Source organism: Rhinolophus sinicus, chromosome 16 (genome assembly GCF_057876585.1).
Source record: "Rhinolophus sinicus isolate RSI-liver-muscle chromosome 16, RSI-T2T, whole genome shotgun sequence".
In the NCBI taxonomy this organism is placed as follows: Eukaryota; Metazoa; Chordata; class Mammalia; order Chiroptera; family Rhinolophidae; genus Rhinolophus; species Rhinolophus sinicus.
In genome coordinates this window covers 132,727,476-132,749,221 of record NC_142516.1, presented here as the reverse complement: position 1 = coordinate 132,749,221, position 21,746 = coordinate 132,727,476, and the positions used below count along the sequence as shown (strand labels likewise).

General features: G+C 34.0%; 1 protein-coding gene across 1 annotated transcript in view; it reads right to left on the bottom strand.

Moving 5' to 3' along the window:
- LOC109439478 (disintegrin and metalloproteinase domain-containing protein 32-like) overlaps positions 1 to 21,746 on the bottom strand; it is a 121,038-nt gene that overhangs the window by 40,996 nt on the left and 58,296 nt on the right. The window contains exons 10-12 of the mRNA XM_074331501.2: positions 13,091 to 13,172; positions 5,668 to 5,804; positions 795 to 972 (exon numbers count right to left, since the gene is read on the bottom strand). Of these exons, the coding sequence (XP_074187602.2) occupies positions 795 to 972; positions 5,668 to 5,804; positions 13,091 to 13,172 (397 nt within the window). The remainder of the gene's footprint in view (positions 1 to 794; positions 973 to 5,667; positions 5,805 to 13,090; positions 13,173 to 21,746) is intronic.

The following is a 21,746-nucleotide window of genomic DNA, read 5'->3' as shown; positions in this document are numbered from 1 at the left end:
GCACTAATGCTTACATACATTTGTCAAAAGTCATCAACCGGTATATTTAAAATGAGTGCACTTTATTGTATGTAGATATGCCCCTATAAAATTGATTTAAAAATAAATGAAGAGTAAAGATGGAAGACTTGTTCTACCAAATGGTAAAACATGAGACAAAGAAAGGCATAGCAATTAAAACCATGTCATACAGGTACAAGTACATTCAAGCCCATATGTGTATCAAACCCTAATATCATTTCCATCTATCTTGTAATCGTGGAAATTAATGATATCTGCTATATTACTGCAAATACTGAATTGTCTAGAAGCATTATATCCTGGACTTTTTGCATTCATTATACTCTCAGGACTTCCCTATCAAAATCACCCACTACTCAGACTGTAATATTAACCCAGTCCTCCCTCCCCATACTACTGATTCCATTATGAAGTAAGACCCTAAAGGACACTTGATGGTCCACTGTCATATTAATCTTCAGTAAGACATTTATAAAATGTTCAGCGGTTAAGCACGGGTTTGAAAAGATCGTATATATTTAGTCTGGAACCCAAAACCTCATTCTAGATTTTCATTTTTCCCATCAGCAATAATTATTTTGGAGTACATTTTATATTTATTCAAAACTCTTCAACCTGTAAAACCTAGACAGTACATTTTTGCATGTATTTCAACCTTGATTTCACTGTCAATATTCTACATGGTACTCAGTCATATTTGAGATACGTAACATTTATGAAAAAAAATTAAAACAATAAATTTAGTAACTAATTTTCCTAGTTTTCAGACTTACTTCCTCAGTACCACAGTCACAGATTTCATTGCTCTCAACTTTGCCATTGCCACAGATTGCTCGACCCCTTTGCATTTGTGGCTTATTCTGAAGACATTTGGCGGCACCGATATTTGAAATGAAATTTTCAAAGTCACTCAAACTGCAATTGCTAAAAGTCTTCACACCACTGGATTGCCTAAAGATGAATCCATATAAGATCATTGGCAGTATACTTCTGAAAACACAATTCTATATTATATAAATTAATTTCAAAATGCTTAATGGGGAGTGATAAATGTTCATAACACATGCTTAGATGCCAAAATCATTCCTGAGGAGGTCATGTGATTTCATTCACTGGACTACATGTCCTTATTAAAACAAAATTAAGTACAGCTCAATAGCTAAAACAACCAACCCATTAGAAAATGGGAAAAATAGACATTTTTCCAAAGAAGACAGGTATATAAAAAGGTGCTCAGCATCACTAATCATCAGGGAAATTCAAATCAAAACCACACTGAGATATCACCTCACACCCGTTAGGATGGCTATTATCATTTTTTATAAAAAAGATAAGTACCGGTGAGGATGTGGAGAAATTGGAATCCTGGTACACTATTGATGGAAATGTAAATTGACACAGCTTCTGTGGGAAATAGTAGACAGATTCTTCAAAAAATTAAAAATATAACTACCACGTGATCCAGCAATTCCACTTCTGGGTATATATTCAAAGTAATGGAAACCAGCATCCCAAAGAGATTATCTGCACTCCCATGCTCACTGCAGCCTTATTCACAATAGGTAAAGATACGGAAGCAACCTAAATGTCCATTGACAGATGAATGGATTAAAAAAAAGTGGTATGTGCATGAAATGGAATATTATTCAGTCTGAAATAAAAGAAGGAAATAGTCCATATGCAACAACATGGATGAACCTTAAGGACATTATGGTAAGTGAAATAAGCCAGTCATATAGAAGGACAACTCCTGCATGATCTCACTTACAAGAGGCATCTAAAATAAAGTCATATGTGTCAACAGTAGAATGGTGATTGCCAGAGCTTAGGAGAAGGGGAACATGGGGAGTTGTTTCATTTATGCAAGATGAATACATTCAAGAAATTTGCTACACAGCACAGTGCCAATAGTTAGCAATATTGTACTGTTTATTTTAAGAAATTTTAGGTATTTTTTTCAGTTTTTATTAAATTAATTGGGATGATATTAGTTAGCAAAATTATATAGGTTTCAAGTGTACAATTCTATAATACAGCATCTGGTTATTGCATTGTGTGTTCACTACCCAGAGTTCTCTTTTCATCACCATATATTTGACCCCCTTTCCCTCTTCTACCATCCCCCCTTATGCCTTACCCTCTGGTAACCACTAAACTGTGTCTGTATCTATGAATTTCTGTTTGTTTGTCTTGTTCATTTGTTACTTTCAGTTTTATATCACACATATGAGTGAAGTCATATGATTCTTGACTTTTTCTGTCTGACTTATTTCGCTTAGCATGATAATCTCAAGATCCATCCATGTTGTTGTAAATGGCAGTATTTCATCTAATCTTATGGCCAAGTAATATTCTACTGTGTATATATATATATATATATATATATATATATATATATATATATATATATATATATATATATTTATATATATATATATGTATATGTATATCACATCTCCTTTATCCAATCATCTATCAAAGGACACTTTGGTTGCTTCCATGTCTTGGCCACCGTGAATAATGCTGCAATGAACATAGAAGTACATGCATCTCTACGGATAAAAGTTTTCGTATTTTTTTGTGTAGATGCCCAGAGGAGATTGCTGGGTCGTATGGTAATTCTATTCTTAATTTTTTGAGGAAACTCCATACTGTTTTCCATAGTGGCTGTGCCAGTTTACATTCCCACCAGTAGTATATGCGGGTTTCTTTTTCTCCACAACCTCTCCAACCCTTGTTATTATTTATCTTGCTGATAATAGCCATTCTAATAGGTGTGAGGTGGTATCTCATTGCGATTTTGATTTGCATTTCCCTTATAGCTAGTGAGGTTCAGCATCTTTGCATTTGTCTGCGGGCCGTTTGTATGTCTTCTTGGGAGCAGTGTATGTGCAGGTCGTCTGCCCATTTTTTAAGTGGACTGTTTCGTTTTTTGTTGTTGCATTGTATGAGTTCTTTATGTACTTTGGAAATTAGCCCCTCATTGGAGGTTTTATTTGCAAATATTATCTCCCATTTGGTTGGTTGCCTCTTTGTTTTGTTGATGGCTTCTTTTGCTCTGCAGAAGCTTTTTAGTTTGATATATTCCCATTCATTTATTTTTGCTTTTACCGCCCTTGACTTTCAGGTCAAATTAATAAAACCTCTCTAAACCCAAGATCCATAAATTTCATAACTATGTTTTCTTCTATGCAATTTATTGTTTCAGGTCTTATATTTAGACCTTTGATTCATTTTGAGTTAATTTTGGTATATGGTGACTGACATCAGTCTAGTTTTATTCTTTTACACATCATTTTCCAATTTTCCCAGCAATATTTTTTGAAGAGGCTTTCTTTTCTCCGCTGTATGTTTTTGGCTCCTTTGTTGAAAATTATCTGCCTATATATATGTGGGTTTATTTCTGGGTTCTCAATTCTATTCCATTGATCCGTGTGTCTGTTTTTCTGCCAATATCATGCTGTTTTGACTACTGTTGCTTTGTAGTACCAACTGATGTCAGGGAGTGTGATACCTCCAGCCTTGGTCATTTTCCTTTCAGGATCCCTCTCTCTTCTACACTCCCCACCCCCAAATTCCATGTTCTCACTGCTCTTGTGTATTTTTACACTACCATTTTAATACTTTCCTAGGTCTTTCCGACTCCTCAAAAAATAAGAGATACAAGCACAATAATAAATTATGTGTACATATATATATATATATACACACATACACACATATATATGTATTTTAATCACTTGCATCCTCATAACAACTGTGTGGTGTAGCTATCTGGGTCCTCATTTTTCAGGTGAAAAAACTAAGGGTTAGAAAAATTAGCACACAAGTGAATGATTCCAAAGCCTATGTTCCCCACAATGTATCCCATACTCCAAGTGCTATGCCCTCTTCCTTAATCAAACTCCCATAGCTTAATGAAGCTGCTCTTAGCAAGGAATTAAGAGAAAGGAATATGAATAAAACAATTTGATTTCTTTGAATAATTAATAACTGTATGCTCCTTCTAAATGTTTTTGCCTTATTGTAAAATGATGCAACCAGAGAGGTGAGCAAATCTTGACCATGGTTCCTACATTCATAGCTATTGCCAATTTCTATGTCTCCTTTCTCCCTCCACTTCTAAACTCAATTGTGCGTGCAGACTGTATTGAACGTAAGGATTTAAAACATGAGCTACCCATTTTTAAAAAGTAGATATTAATTAAATCATCAAAATAATATGCTAAATGATCACTTAAGCATAAGAATGAAATTTGTAAAAATATATACTAATGGTCTCTGCTACTTGGTTTAAGTTGATTCCAATATATTAACAGTCTTCTATATGAAGTCACTGTGGAGTAAAGAACATAACAAAACTTTGAGTTATATTAACTTGCTAACTAGTACCAACACCGTGACTTATGAGGCTTATAGGCAAAGTGATTCAATTCTCTAAGTCTCAGTTTTCTCATCTACAAAACAGGAATAATACCCATCCATCTCATAGGGTTGTTGTGAGGACTAAATAACATTAAATAAGCCAAGTGCCTAATTCAACTCTCTGACTTATAGACATGCCCAACAAGTCACTGGTGATTACTGACATCAGCTGAATTTTGGCCACTAATTAACTGCATATCCAATGTAGTCATTTAGGCTCTCTGTATTCCAGGGGCTTTAAAAAAAAAAAAAAAAAGAACACATGAAATGGAAACAATAATATTTGCCTTACTACTCACATACCTTCTCTGAAAATTACATAAAATAATGTATGAGATATACTGTGGAGATGCGAAAGATATACAGATACATTAGATTTTGAAAAAATTCATATAACACTTGCCCTACACACATCACAAGAGATTTTTAACAAATTGGAGAATATGTATGAAAGCATTTTAATATTATAAAGCACCATACAAACCTAAAGGCTTATTAACACAGATTCTAGAGCCAGAATGCCTGGATTCAAAACTCAGGTCTGTCCACACTATCTGACCACGGATAATTACTAATGACACCTGCTCTAGTCTTCGTCTGATATACTATTTGGGAAACATAGGCAAATTTAGAAATTACTGTAACTACTCCATCACATACTTATGGGATTTTACATTTTAGAAAACAGTTTCCTATCTTATTGTCTTGTTTTATTTTCATATCACTGCAAAATAAGAGAATAGGTATAATCATTACCATTTTAAATATGAACAAGATAAATCTAAACAAGGTTGAGTAATTTGTCCAAAGTCACACAAATATCATATATTTGATTAGGAGCTTCCAAGTAGAAGGCAGTTTTTCCACAACATTAGACTAGTCTAAAAGCAAAAGCAAAAATTCTGTCTAAAAATAAAGGCTACTTGTTTTGTCCTGCTGACATATTTTTAAAGACCCTTACTAAGTGCTTTCATAAAATACACAGCCTAGGAGAATTCCTTTGCTAACGTACTATCCTTATTGTATTTGTTATCCTTGACTGTTCTTAATCGTGTGGCTCCCTCTACACTCCTCTCACACTGAAATTTTCATTTTTATATTTTAGAGTACTTGGTCCATTTATAGCTAATTTGTGCTCTAAGTAAATATATTTTGCACTTCAAATATTTAAAACAAAATAAACATAACCAATAAATAAATACTATTTTTTTAAAAACTTACATAGCTTCTGGATTCATTATACAGATGGCTCCTGAACACTGACATTTCTTTGGGTCATCATATGATATTCCCAGACTGAGTCCCAACATCTGGGTGACAATTATTGAAAACGCATTCAAAGTTATCTCCTTGGGATACTACATTAGCAATAAAAAAAATTCAAACGAAAGACAATTCATTGAAGGGTGGTAAAAAACAATATTTTTCTAATTCTGAACATTTTTATTGTTTTAGCAAATATTTAAGAACAGAGAAATACAGCTCCTTGGACAGTTGAGAAACTGAAGCTCTTCTTAGGAAATTTTACTGAGATATAAGCCTATTGAGCCTAGGCCAAGCTTTGCCATGATCTAACAGCTAAACAACTAACATAATGAATAGCTACCATACCTATATAAAAGGCTTGTTTGTACATTACATTTTTGGTTATGTGGTCCATGATCTTCAATTTACGCAATTTCTTACAACAGCTCTCATATACATTTAGTAAAACCAACATGATATTCAGCCTCCCAGCTCATAAAGTGCACACATAACCAAATTACTGAGTTTGAGTGTGCTACTTTCTTTCTGCTAGTACTCTCAATGACATAATAACTGGTATCAGGAGAAACCACGTTCTTGTCATATATTTGACAAGTGCACAAATAATTTCCTTGCCAAGCTGAATGGGGCACTTAGTGTTATCCGTCTTTTTTATGTTATAATTTCTGGTGGATATAAGGTAGTATATTTCATTAAGTTTTAACTTGCATTTCACATAATTTTTGACAGTTTGGCTATCTTTTTTGGGAAGTGTTTATTAAAGTATCTTGTCTATTTTTCTACTGAATTCACCTTTTATTGATTTATGGAAGCATTTTATATATTCTGTATATGAGTCATTGTTAGTCATACATTGCAAATACTTTCCCTACTGTGTGGCTTGTCTTTTCACTCTTTTAATGTCTTTTCATTAACAAAATTTTAATTTGATGTGGTCCAATTTATCCAACTTTTCCTTTATGATTAGAGTTTTTGTGTCCACTTTAAGAAATCTATCCCTGTGACATGGATTGGACCTAAAGGGTATTATACTAAGTGAAATAAGTGAGACTGAGAAAGACAAATAGCGCATGATCTTATGTATATGTGGAATCTAAAGAACAGAAAAAATGAACAAAAAATAAAAAACAGAAATAGACTCATAGATAGAACAAACAGATAGTTGCAAAATGGGAGGGGGATTGGGGGTCGAGTGAGAAAGGTGAAGGAATTAGAAAGTACAAATTAGTGGTTACAAAATAGTCACAGGGATACAAAGTACAGCATAGGGAATATAGTCAATAATGCTGCAGAAACCATGTATCATGCTAGGTAGGTACTAGAACTAATTGGGTGATTACTGCATAAATTATATAAAAATCTAACTACTATGCTATACACCTGAAACTAATATAAAATAATACTGAAAGTCAACTACCCTGTTTCCCCGAAAATAAGAACTAGCCAGACCATCAGGTCTAGTGCAACTTTTGGAGCAAAAATTAACATAAGACCCAGCCTTATTTTAATATAAGACTGGGTATAATATAATGTAATAATATAATATAATATAATATAATATAATATAATATAATATAATATAATATAATATAATACCGGGTATAATATAGTATAATATAATACCCGGGTCTTATAATAATTTTTGTTCCAAAAGAGTCTGGCTGGTTCTTATTTTCAGGGAAACATGGTATAACTGGAAAAAATAATTTTTGAAAAAGAAATATTTCCCTATGCTTGTAATCATAAAGCTATATTCCTTATTTATCTTCTAGGGCTTTATTATTTAATTTTACATATAGATCTACAATCCACCTAAATGTTATCTTTTGAATAACATCAGGTAGCAGTAGAGTTACATTTTTCAAAAAACAATCCACTGTGGAGAAAAGGGAACCCTTGTGTACTGTGGGTGGGATTGCAGATTGGTGCAGCCCCTATGGAAATCAGTATGGAGGTATCTCAAAAAACTGAAAATGGAACTACCTTATGACCCAGCAATTCCATTCTTAGGTATCTATTCACAGAAATCCAAAACGCTAATTTAAAAAAATATATATGCACCCCTATGTTTATTGCAGCGCTATTCACAATAGCCAAGACATAAAAACAACCAAAATGTCCATCGGTAGATGACCGGATTAAGAAACTGGTGGTACATTTATATAGTGGAGTATTACTCAGCCATAAAGAATGAAATCTTACCATTTGCAAAGATATGGATGGACCTAGAGATCATTATGCTAAGTGAAATAAGTCAGACAGAGAAAGGCAACCACCATATGATCTCACTTATATGTGGAATCTAACGAACAGAATAAATGAGTAAACTAAACGGAAATAGTCTCAGAGATATAGAGAAAAAACTGATGGTTGCTAGATGGGAGGGGGTTGGGGATGAGGGAGAAGGGGAGGGGATTAGAAAGAACAAATTGATAGCCACAATATTGTCACGGGGATATGAAAGACATTTTGGGGAATATAATCAATAACATTGTAAAGATTATGTAGCGTGTCGGATGGGCACCTGTCTTATTAGGGAGACAACTTCATGGCCAGTGTAGATGCCTGATCACTGCACTGTACACCTGAAGCTGAAGCTGAATAATATTGAATGTCAACTATAATTTAATATATATATATAGTCACGCGATGTGGAGTCCAGCATAGGGAATAGAGTCAATGGAACTGTAACAGCTATATACGATGTCAGAGGGGTAGTAGATTGGGGAAGGGGGGGTTATCACTGTGAGGGGTATAAATGTCTAACTATTATATTGTTTTGTACACATGAAACTAATTTTTTTTAAATCAATTATAATTAGACTTTTGGTGCTGATAACTTTGTAGTGTATACTGATGTCAAATTATAATGTTGTATACCTGAAACTTACATAATGTTATAGATCAACTTTAGCCCAATTAAAAAAGATATCATCCACTAGCAAGTACACTACAGGGTCATCTTTGCAAAAAATTAACTATATGCCTATCATTTTTCTGTTTCGGAACTCTCTATTCTGTTCCATTGGTCTATTTGTCTACCTCTGCTTTAATTACTGAAGCTTTACGATAAGCTTTGATTCAACAACAGTACAACCATTTGCTATATTAGTCAACAAGATTCTTAGTTATTCTTAACTCTTTGCATCACCATATAAGTTGCAGATTTAGCTTGTCAATTTTACACACACACACACACACACACACACACACACACACACACACACACACATAAAAAAAAAAACCCTGCTAGGGTTTTTATAGGGGACTGAATTCACCCTGCAGATCAATTGCGGTGGGAGGGATGAGTTGGCATGTTTATAATACTGCCTGCAATCCAGGATTTTAGGCACTTATTCTAATGTTTTATTTTATCTATAGAGGTCTTATACATCTTTTGATAGCTTTTTATCCCAAAACTTCTTGATTTTATGCTACTTTTAAAGTTTTGTTTTATGTTTGTTGCCAGTATGTAAAAATGCACTTCATTTTGTTTTGTTATTGAACCCCATTTACACTCCTTCAACCTATATATTACTGTATGCATAATTTAAGGTAATGTTAGATGCTTCCACAAACAAGATTATGAAATCTTGGTGGTTTAATATACTCACATAAAGCCCAGTGTAGATGTTCCTAGTTAGTGGTAGCTTTACTTATGTTCCTGCAGAAATAATTACATACTGTGTTCCTATCCTTGCTTATGTCCTTCCCATCAAGCTCACCAGGAGAAAGGCTCACACAAGGTTTAACTGCTCCAACCAAGAAGTGACACACATTACTCCTATTCATATTACATGGCTCCATCTAGATACAAGGAGTCTGAGAAACATGGTCCATGAATTGGCACATGCTTTCCACAGAAGTAAACTGTGTTATCAGCCAACTACCTATGACACATTATTGTCATTTGTTGTAATTTAATATTGTATCTGTTTTACTGTGTTTCCCCGAAAATAAGACCGAGCCAGACAATCAGCTCTAATGTGTCTTTCGGAGCAAAAATTAATTTAAGACCCAGTCTTATTTTGCTATAATATAAGACCCGGTCTTATATAATATAAGACGGGTCTTATATTAATTTTTGTTCCAAAAGACGCATTAGAGCTGATTGTCCACCTAGGTTTTATTTTCGGGGAAACAGGGTAATATCACCAGACACAACTATTATTGATTTATGCAGGCCATGTTCAAACAATTCTTTTATTACTTTTCATTCCCTCTGAAGTTCAGATCTCCCAGTTGGGATCACTCTCCTTCTGCCTGAAGAATATTATTTATAATTTCCTTTAGTGATTTTGGACTGCTGGCAAAGCAGCAGAGGCAAAGAAATGAAGGCAAACAGAAAAAAATGGAAAATATGGTGATAGCATTAATTCTAAAACTACTAATAAGCACAAAAATGGGCATGATTTAAATTGACATAATTAAAATACATATATTTTCAAATTGGATAGAGAAAATATATGCTGATTACAAGAAATACTCCTTAATTGCCAGGATTGGATATAGCTGCATGAGACAGGAAATTCAAAATAATGACTTAGAGTAAAAAGAAATTTCTCTCACACACACATACAAGCGGCTTCTTGGTTTTCAGGAATCTGACTCCTTCCAGCTTCCTAGTCCATCCAGTCAAAGTAATGACCTTCTCTTCTCTGGTCATTTGAAACAGCAGATTAGAGAAAAGTCACAATGAAGAATGGGTACCTGTCCCTGAAAGAAGTTTCCTGGAAGTTCCAAATGTTATTTCTGCTTGCATCTCACCAGATGAAACAGAAAAATTTAGCTACAAAAGAGGCTAGGAAATGAAGATTTCTTCAGATACAAGTAGGAACAGGAATATTGCCTATCTAAAAACTGAGGTTCTGTTTTATTAAAAAAAGAAAAAGAATCAAATGGAGATTGAAAGACATATGTATAGAGATGTTTATTAAATATTGTTTGTAATGGCAAAAATAGAAACAATCAAAATGCTCATGTAAAGCATAACGGATATAGTGTGGCATATTTACAAAATATCACAAACCAAAGCAAAAAATTAACTAGACACACAGGATTTTGAGTACAGTGAAACTATATGATACTGTAATGATAGATATATGTCACTACACATTTGTCAAAACTAATAGAATGTATAACAGCAAGAGTGAACTCTAACATAAACTATGGAATTGGGGTGATTATAATGTGTCAGTGTAGGTTCATCATTTACAACAAACATACCAGTATGGTGTTGAATGTTAATAATGAGGGAAAGAATGGGAAATCTCTGTACTTTCCTCTCAATTTTGCTATGAACCTAAAATTTCTATTAAAAAGTAAAGTCTTTTAAAAAACTAACTAGAATTCCATGTGCCAGATGAATAAATCTCACAATTATAACAGGAAACCAAAAAATTCAAATTGCAGAATGACACATTATGATACAACTGATATTTAAAGCATAAAAACAACTGTTTAGAGAAATATTCAATCGTGGTAAAAGTATCAGAGCTTTTAAACAAAGAAATATAAAGGTTTTGTAAACGTGTAAGTATAAAAGCTTTGTAAAAGAATAATTCCTTGAATTCATCTCCTCCAATTATTCTATCCTACACCCTGTCTCAGCCACTCATTCTTATGGTTCTCACACTAAGCCCTGTCAACAGATCTTTACCAATAACTGCAACACCTCCATCATCTCTATAAAGGGCATCCCACATCCTGACCACCTGATGTCTTTCCTAATCACTTGTCTAGCACCCCAACTCCAACAATCTGTGTACCCACCAGCACATCCAAACCATGGTTCTTAAATTTTCACTGCCCCTAATTTCCTTACTGACTTTTTCCCTCCTTAACCAGTTCAAATCCTCTTACAAACACCCTCAAGTTTCCTTGCCATCCTTGCACCTCAAAATTTGACAAAAATACAATACATCTATCTTCAAAACACTGAGATAGAAAGATATGAGAACTAGGATTTCATACCTAGCCAAATTATCAATCAAATGTGGTAAAGCAAAAGTATTTTCATTAATAAAATAATTCAATGTTTGCCATTTATACACACTGTTTAAAAAAAACTCAAGAGTTATTTCAGAAAAATACGTGTAACAAAGAATTCCAAGAAAAGGAAGATAAGGTTTAATATTCTTTGGCAGTTGGTTTCACCCATAAAAGTAAGTTAAAAACAACTTACTGTTAGAGCGTGATACCTAAAAGATCCTCCTTTGACCACCAAAGCTTTACTAGCATAATATTTCTTTATTCAATAGTTAATATTATTTATATATTCAAAATACTGTAAAGTACTAATTATTGGTTTAATTATTAAATCAACCTGTAGACAAAGTACAAAAGTTCAATAGAATTATACATTTTATGAATCTTGACAATGGATATGAGAAGTGTACAACTATTTTACATCTCTTATATTTCATAGCAAATAATCAATGGATATTGTCTAAGGTAAATAGGTATTATTTAAATAACAAAATGTAAATATGAAAATGATATCTATTATATATAATTATGTATACTATATAGTATGACATAATATGTATATATACATGTATACATATGTATATTATGTCATACCATATTATAATAATATGTTTTAATAATATAAACATTATTAAAGTATTAAGAATATGTACATGACAACTAGAGAGAGAGGGCTAAGTATAGTGAGTATAGTGATCACTTCCTGAGTGGAGAGATGCAAGATTATATGAATTTCTTTATATGTTCCCATATGTACATTAAAAGGTGGACATGAACAACAAATTATTTTGTAATTAAAAAAATATATAGTACTTAAACTTGTTTTGAAAAATAAGGAATAGGGTGGGTAATGGCTCAACAAATTACTTCACCTTTCAGTGATGCATCTAATTGTACCAATAATTTATGTATATACACAAAATATTTATAAGTACTATAAATATTTAAAATGCACATAAAAGTTTCTTTTAAATACTGCTTAAAATATTTTAAAGGATTTTTATTATACTTTTTAGTTGATAATTTGTTTTGCTTTTGAAGCTATTTTATCTGTAAGACTATTTCTCCAATTTTATATCTACAAGCAAAAATCTATTTGGGTTACAAAAATTTCATTACAGATCATTTTTCATAATGCACTATTCTATATGTTAAAGAATGTATGTGTGTTTGTGATATTTTTTGTTCCACTTTAACTTCCAAACAATTGCAACAATACACTTGTTCTACAGAATACTCTTTCTTCTACACACCTTAAGTTTTTAACAGTAATTGAAAATAAATGTAATCTCTAAATGTAAATATAAATGTAAACTGCATAAAATAATGCTACAATGTGGGATAACTTTTAAATGTATAATTTTTAAAATAAGATTAAATAATTACATACCAAAGCAATGCCCGCAGCATAATGAGAAACACACATCTTTCCGGGAAACGTTGCTCCCACATAATCTGGATACTCTCTGTAGCTAAAATAAATAAATAAACAAACAAACATTTATAATTCATTTTACAAACCATTCAAACGTGAGAATTCCTGCTAATAAACTGTCTGTACTTCATAAAATCCTAGTCTGAAGCAAATTCAGTTACAGTGTTGCCATATGTCCTTAGTTGTTTCAAATTTGGAAGGTATTCTTAATTAAATGAGATTAAACTCTCTGGATTTCTAAAACATATCCAGTGAATCGAAGTTTTGGATGGCTTCCTTTACTGTTCTCGTCACATTTGGTTAAGGCTAACAAAGACTTTGATCAAATATTTTGATCAAAAGCATTTTGCTGACTGACAATGAAAAATAGTTTTAATGTGTGGGTTAAAATTTTTCACTCGCATGAAGAAAAGCTCATCAGTTTCTCATAGGAATGACTTGATTGTTCTACAATTTAACATTGTTATCCTCCTTTGAGTAAGGGTCCATAAAAATTGTTGTATAACATCAGCACAATTTGCAGAGATCTACATAAATTAGTCTGTTTAATACTCAAATGAAGCCAGTGAAATAGATACTATTTTTATCCCCCTTGAAAACATCAAACATCAGATAGGAAGTATAAGTAACTTCCTCAAGGAGATACAAATAATAAGTGCTACTGAAGGATTTGAATTTGGGCAGTCTGAATCTGGAACCATACTCTTAACCACAAAGGTATATGCTCAAAACATAAATTATGTCATCTTTAGAGCCCCCACCAAAATAAACATTCCAGGATGTATGTAAAAAAGCTTGGTACTCAATTCTCATTTTAAAATATCCCTTCGGTGTCAACTGCACTTTACAATTGCACACAATTGCACTTTACAATTGCACAATCTCCCCCACTGCTGCCTTTATTCTGTCTCTCTGATATTGTTTCTATCTAACCCCTCCAACACTTGTTTTCAAATATTTGCTCTTAAGAGCCAACTTTGGCTTTACATTGCAATGTCTAAGTATTGTTTATATTCTTTCTTCATCCAAGATAGTTCTCCCAATAGATAAAACTCCACCTAAAATGCTATGCATTATGAGCTGAACTCAATAATAGTTATTTTTTACTTAATATTGCCCACCATCCAATCTCCACATCAAATCACTTGTCAAGATCTAATGTTTTACTTCTTCAATGTTTCTTATATCCTTACCCTCCTTCAAAGATTCAGCTATAGTTCCAAATACAAGTATACATACAACTTATATGTAAATCCATACTCTTTGAAAAGAACTACAAATTATTTATTCTCATTGATTCCATAAACTGGAATGCTTTCAACCTCCTTTCTCTGAATTTAAGTATGCTTAACTCTGCGTTCCAACTTCTAATTTAATTACAACTTCTTAAATTTGACTTTTTAATATACATTATTTTGAGTCAGACCCCCTCCTTTTTTTCTCCTGTAAACTACAAGCAAGTATAGATAATGTATTAGCATTAATCTTGTGGAGTAACTTAAGCAATATAATAGACTAGGGGTTTCCAGCCTCCAACTCCCCACCGAAACAATGATTTTGAGAACCACCCACAGATGAGAATAACTTTATGAAAGTACAAGAGTCCAGAGGAGAGGTCATAGTGCCCCACTGGAAAAAAAAAATCCATGAATAGATGCACTAAAGAAGCTAAGTAGAGTTTCACTGTACCCATGTCACCATTCTCCAAAGGCAGCACAGCTCAGTGCTATGAAAGATTCCCTCAGCCGTGATTTCTACCATAGAGGAATATGATCAAGTATAGTGAGTACGCCCAGCCATGCAGGATGCTGCCCAAGAAGCCCACTTCTTAAGTGTCCATTGACAGATGAACAGACAAAGAAAATGTGATGTAAAGTGGGTCCAAGATGGTGGTATAGGAGGACACTGAGCTTGCCGCCTCCCAAGAACACATCAAATGTACACCTATATTTAGAGCAATTCCTCCTGAGAGACAACTGAAGGGCAACTGAATAGCTTCTGTACAATAAACGAGAGAGACAACACATAGAGATGGTTGGGGAACTACAAGAGCACTCTGGGAGCTGAGGGAACGCTCCAGGACTTGAGGAACAAATAAGTGCCATTTCTTATGATTCCCTGCATTTGGATAGTGGGTGGGAGCTCTATTCAGGTGCTATGGCCAACCTGTAGAGCCACTATAGTGCATTCCCAGCCACCCTTCACAGAGCTAGCTCCAAAAGGAACCGGAGAGATGCATAGCATGCATGCACAGGGCCCCTCCACCAGAAATTGATCATACGGGTACAATGTGGTGCTGCTGTACACACTCACTGGGCTGCATGTGTACACAGGGCTTCCACGCCCGAAGAAAGTAAGGAGCTGGCAAGGCACAGCAGTGCTCTTACACAGGGCTGCCCCTTCCAGTAAAAGTGTGGAACTAGTAGGATGCTGTGGCCCACCCACCCAGAGCAGCCCCATCCAGACAAGGCTAAGGCAACAGACAATTAAAGCAACAGGGCATGCTATGTGCACACAGTGCAAACCTGCCTAGACCAGAAGGGAAAGGAAGCATGCACACTTCAGGCTGCTTCACTCAATTTGTTCTGGCCATGGGCAGCCAGAACAACAGGGAGCAACTGCACACACATGTACACCTGGCTGTCCTTCCTGGAACCTACTCCTAGCCAAGCAGCACATCAGGCACCATACATGCATGCCCCGATTCCAACTGAACTGCCAAAAGCAGCCAACATACAGTCTACACAGGCCACTCTACACAAGACCACTTTTTCAATATTGGTAGAGACAGCTATTTCACCTAACTCAGAGGAACGAACACATAAAAATCAAATAAAATGAAGAGACAAAAGAATACGCCCCAACTGAAGAAACAAGAAAAAACCCTAGAGTAAAACTCTAATAAAACAGACGTAAGTAGTTTGCCAAATAAAGAATTCAAAGAAACAATCATAAAAGATGCTCAACAAACTTAAGAACAGAATAGACCCCAGACACAACATCAATGAAGAATTAGAAAATATAATAACCAATCAGAGATGAAGAACATAATGAAGGAAATGAAAAGCAATTAGAAGGAAACAATAGCAGAATAATGAATACAGAAGAACAGATAAGCAACCTGGAAGACAGAATAATGGAAATCACCCAATCTGAAAAGCAAAATGAAAAAAATATATATTTTTAATTACAATAGTTTAAGGCACCTCTAGGACCACATCAAGCACTCTAACATTCATATTATAGGAATTCCAGAAGGGGAAAAGACAGGAGAAGGGGAAGAAAGTATATGTGAAGAAATAATGGTTGAAAACTTTCCTTATCTGGGGAAGAAAACAGATATCTAGGTTCAAGAATCACAGAGAGTTCCGAACAAGATGAACCCAAAGAGGTCCACATCAAGACATATTATAATTAAAATGTCAAAAATTAAGAATAAAGAAACAAAAATTCACAGACTCAGACAATAGTTTAGTGGCTACCAGAGGGTAAGGGGGGAGGAGGTGGCAGATGAGGGTAAATGGGATCAAATATATGGTGATAGAAGGAGAACTGACTCTGGGTGGTGAACACATAATGTGATAATATAGATGATGTATTACAGAATGGTACACCTGAAACCTATGTTAACTTTACTAACCATTGTCACCCCCAATGAACTTTAATTTACAAAATAAAATAAAATAGAAAATAAAGTACATGACAATTTTAAAAAGTTAAGGATAAAGAGTCAATATTGAAGGCAGCAAGATGGAAGCAACAAGTCACATATAATAGAAACCCCATTAGACTCTCAGCTGATTTCTCAGTAGCAACTCTACATGCCAGAAGGAAGTGGCAAGAAATAGTTAAAGTCCTGAAAGAAAGGGATCTATTACCTGGAATATTATACCCAGAAAATATATCAATCAGAATTGAAGGAGAGATAAAGAGTTTCCCAAACAAGCAAGAACAGAAAGAGTTCACCAACACATAACCAGGTTTATAAGAAAGTTTGTTGTTTTTTTAGTTGAAAATGGTTTCCTATTGTAAAAATTTTCTTTTTTATTAAAGTTTACTGTGGTGACAATGGTTAGTAAAGTTACATAGGTTTCAAGTGTATAATTCTGTAATACATCGTCTATATATCACATTGTGCGTTCATCACCCAGTCAGTTCACCTTCCATCACCATATTTGACCCCATTTACCCTCATCTATTACCCCCTCACCCCTTACTTCCTGGTAACCACTAAACTATGTCTATCAGCTTTTGTTTCTTTATTTGTCTTGTTCCTTTGCTGCTTTCAGTTTTATACCCCACATATCAGTGAAATCATATGGTTCTTGACATTTTCTGTCTGACTTATTTCGTTTAGCATAATAATCTGAAGATCCACCCATGTTGTCACAAATGGCACTATTTCATCTTTTCTTATTAAAGTGTCTTCTTTATGCAGAAAAGGCCATAACCAGAAAAAAAGAAAAATACAGGAAAGAAAAAAAAAATCTCAGGGGTAAAGGCTAATGTATAATAAACAGCAAGTCAATCTCTTAAAAAGCGAATATGAAGGTTAAAAGTAGCAAGATTATTTATAATGACAATAGTCAAGGGATATACAAAACAAAAAGATACAAAATACAATGTCAAAAACATAAAGGATGGAGGGGAAAGTGAAAATGTAGTACTTTTAGAATGTGTCTGAACTTAAATGCCTATCAGCTTAAAATCGATTGTTACAACTATAGAGGGATATACGTGAACCTCATGGTAACCCCACACCAAAAACCTACAAAAAATGCACAAAAAATAAAGAGAAAGGAACCCAAATAAAACACTAAAGAAAACCAGTAAACTGAAAGAGATCACGAGAAGAAAGAAACAGTGAAGAAAAATAAAAACAACTAAAAAAGAATTGAAAAAATGGCAATAAACACATACCTACCAAAAATTACTCTAAATTTAAATGGATTAAATACCCCAATCAAAAGACATAGGATTGGGGCCAGCCCAGTGGCTCAGGCGGTTAGAGCTCCATGCTCCTAACTCCGAAGGCTGCTGGTTCGATTCCCACATGGGCCAGTGGGCTCTCAACCACAAGGTTTCCCGTTCAATTCCTCGAGTTCCACAAGGGATGGTGGGCAGCACCCCCTGCAACTAAAATTGAACACGGCACCTTGAGCTGAGCTGCGGCTGAGCTCCCAGATGGCTCAGTTGGTTGGAGTGCGTCCTCTCAACCACAAGGTTGCCAGTTCAACTCCTACAAGGGATGGTGGGCAGCGCCCCCCACAACTAGTAATGGCAACTGGACCTGGAGCTGAGCTGCCCCCTCCACAGCTAAGACTGAAAGGACAACAACTTGAAGCTGAACGGCACCCTCCACAACTAAGATTGAAAGGACAACAACTTTATTTGGAAAAATGTCCTGGAAGTAAACACTGTTCCCCAATAACGTCCTGTTAAAAAAAAAAAAAAAAAAAAAAAAAAAAAAAAAAGACGTAGGATTGCTGAATTGATTAAAAAAAAAAAAAAACGACCCATCTACAGGTTGCCTACAAGAGACTCACTTTAAATAGAAAGACACACACAGACTAAAAGTGAAGGGATATAAAGAAGTATTCCATGCAAATAGAAATAAAAAGAAAGATGGGGTAGACTTTAAAACAAAGAATGTAAAAAGAGATAAAGAAGGACATTGAATAATGATATGGGGGTCAATCAAAGAAGGGGTTATAACATTTGTGAATATCTACATACCCAACATACGAGCACCAGGTACATAAAGCATATATTAATGGACATAAAGGTAGAAATTAACAGTAATATTACAATTGTAGGGTACTTTAATGCCCCATTTACCTCAATAGGTAGATCATCCATACAGAAAATTAATAAGGAAAAAAATGGCTTAAATGTCACATTAGACCAGATTGAGTTAATGGACATTTATAGAACGTTTAATCCCAAAATTGCAGAACACACATTTTTCTCAAGTGCATATGGTACATGCTCCAGGATAGACCATATATTAAGCCACAAAACAAACCTCAATAAATTCAAGAAGACTGAAATTATATGAGGCATATTTCTGACACAATGGAATGAAACAATTAAGTATAGAAAAAAACTAGAAAAAAATACAAATATGTGGAGATTAAAGAACACGCTACTAAAAACCAGTTGATCAAAATCAAAACTACCTTGAGACAAATGAAAATGAAAGCACAACCTTACAAAACATATGGGATGCAGCAAAAGCAGTTTTAAGGAAAAAGTTCATAGCTATACAGGCCTACCTAAAGAAACAAGAAAAATTCCAAATAAACAATCAAACTTTCCGACTAGAACTAGAAAAAGAACAAACAAAAACAAAAATATGTAAAATGAAAAAATAATAAAGATAAGAGTGGAAATAAACGATAAAGAGACAAAAAAAAAATCAATGAAATTAAGAGCTGATTCTCTGAAAGGATAAATAAAATGTAAAAGCCTCTAGCCAGGCTCATCAGAGAAAGCCCAAATAAATAAAATCAGAAATGAAAAAAGAGATACTACAAATGACACCACAGAAATATAAAGGATTGTTAAAGAACACTAAGGACAATTACATGCCAACAAATTAAGTAAGCTAGGAAAAAAATGGATGAATTTCTAGAAACATACAACTTTCCAAGACTGAACCAGGAAGAAACAGAAAATCTGCACAGATCAATTGCTAGCAATGAAATTGAAGCAGTAATCAAAACACTCTCAATAAAACAAAAGCCCAGTACCAGGAGGTATCACAGGTGAATTCTACCAAACATTTAAAGAAGAATTAATACCCACCATTCTCAAACTATTGAAAAAAAATAGAATAGGAGAGACAACTTCCAACTTATTTTATGAAGCCAAGATTACCCCGATACCGAAATACCAAAACTAGACAATAACACCATAAAAAAAAAAAAAGGAGAATTATAGGCCAAAACCCTGAACTTAAATGCCTATTAGATCAAAATTGAAAAACTCCTCAATAGAATATATTAAAAAGATGATACACCATAATCAAGTGAGATTATGCCAGGGATGCAAGGACAGTTCAACACCTGATAACAACAGAGTGATAATCTATATTAACAAAATTAAGGATAAACATATTATCATCTCAATATAAGCAGTAAAAGCATTACAGAAAATTCAACATCCATTATAACAACTCTAAACCAAGCGGGTATAGAGGGAATGTACCTCAACATAATAAAGACCATATATGACAAGTCCACAGCTGATATACTCAAAAGTGAAAAACCAAAAGCTTTTCCTGTAAGATCAGAAACAAGACAAGAATGCCATCTCACCACCTTATTTAGCATAGTATTAGACATTTAGAGATAAAGACACGTGTGCTCCAATGTTCATTGCAGCTTTGTTTATGGTGGCCAAGACATGGAAACAACCAAAATGTCCTTCGATAGATGAATGGATGAAGAAGTTGTGGTATATATACACAATGGAATACTATTCGGCAGTAAGAAAAGATGATATAGGAACATTTGTGACAACATGGATGGATCTTGAGAGAGTAATGCTGAGCGAAACAAGTCAGACAGAAAAAGCAGAGAACCATGTGATTTCACTGATATGTGGTATATAAACCAAAAACAACAAAAGAACAAGACAAACAAATGAGAAACAGAAACTCATAGACACAGACAATAATTTAGTGGTTGCCAGAGGGTAAGGGGGGCGGGGGGTGGGGGGTGGGAGATGAGGGTAAGGGGGATCGAATATATGGTGATGGAAGGAGAACTGACTCTGGGTGATGAACACACAATGGGATTTATAGATGATGTAATACAGAATTGTACACCTGAAATCTATGTAATTTTACTAATAATTGTCACCCCAATCAATTTAATAAAATAAAATTAAAAAATTAAAAAAAAAAAGAAGAAGAAGTCCTAGCCAGACCAATCAGGCAAGAAAAATAAATAAAAGACATATATTTATTTGGATTGCCCCTTTATCATTATATGATGACCTTTTTTGTCTGTTATGACAGTCTTGTCTTAAAGTTGATTTTGTCTGATATTAGTTACCCCAGATTTCTTTTGGTTTCAATTTACATGGAATATCTTATTCCATCCCTTCACAATCAGCGTGCATCCTTATATCTGAAGTGAGTTTCTTGCAGGCAGCATATAGATGGGTCCTGTTTTTTATCCACTTAGCTACTCTGTCTTTCAATTAGAGAATTTAGTCCATTTATATTTAAAGTAATTATTGATAGCAATGTACTTAATGCTATTTTGTTCATTGTTTTCTGGCTGCTTTGTAATTCCTCCATACATTTCCTCTTCTCTTACTCTCCTCCTTTGAGATTTGATGATTTTTTTATAACAGTGTATTAGATTCCTTTTATCCTATCTTTTCTATGTATGCTATAGGTTTTGGCTTTGTGGCTACAACAAGGCTTACATAAAACAAGTTATATTTTTAACAGTCTATTTTAAGATGAAAACTTAAGTTTGAACATATACTAAAACTCAACATTTTTAACCCCTCTACCCTCACATTTTATGTTTTTGATGTCACAATTAGTGTTTTTTATCTTGTATATCTCTTAACAAATTATTGTTGCAATGATTAT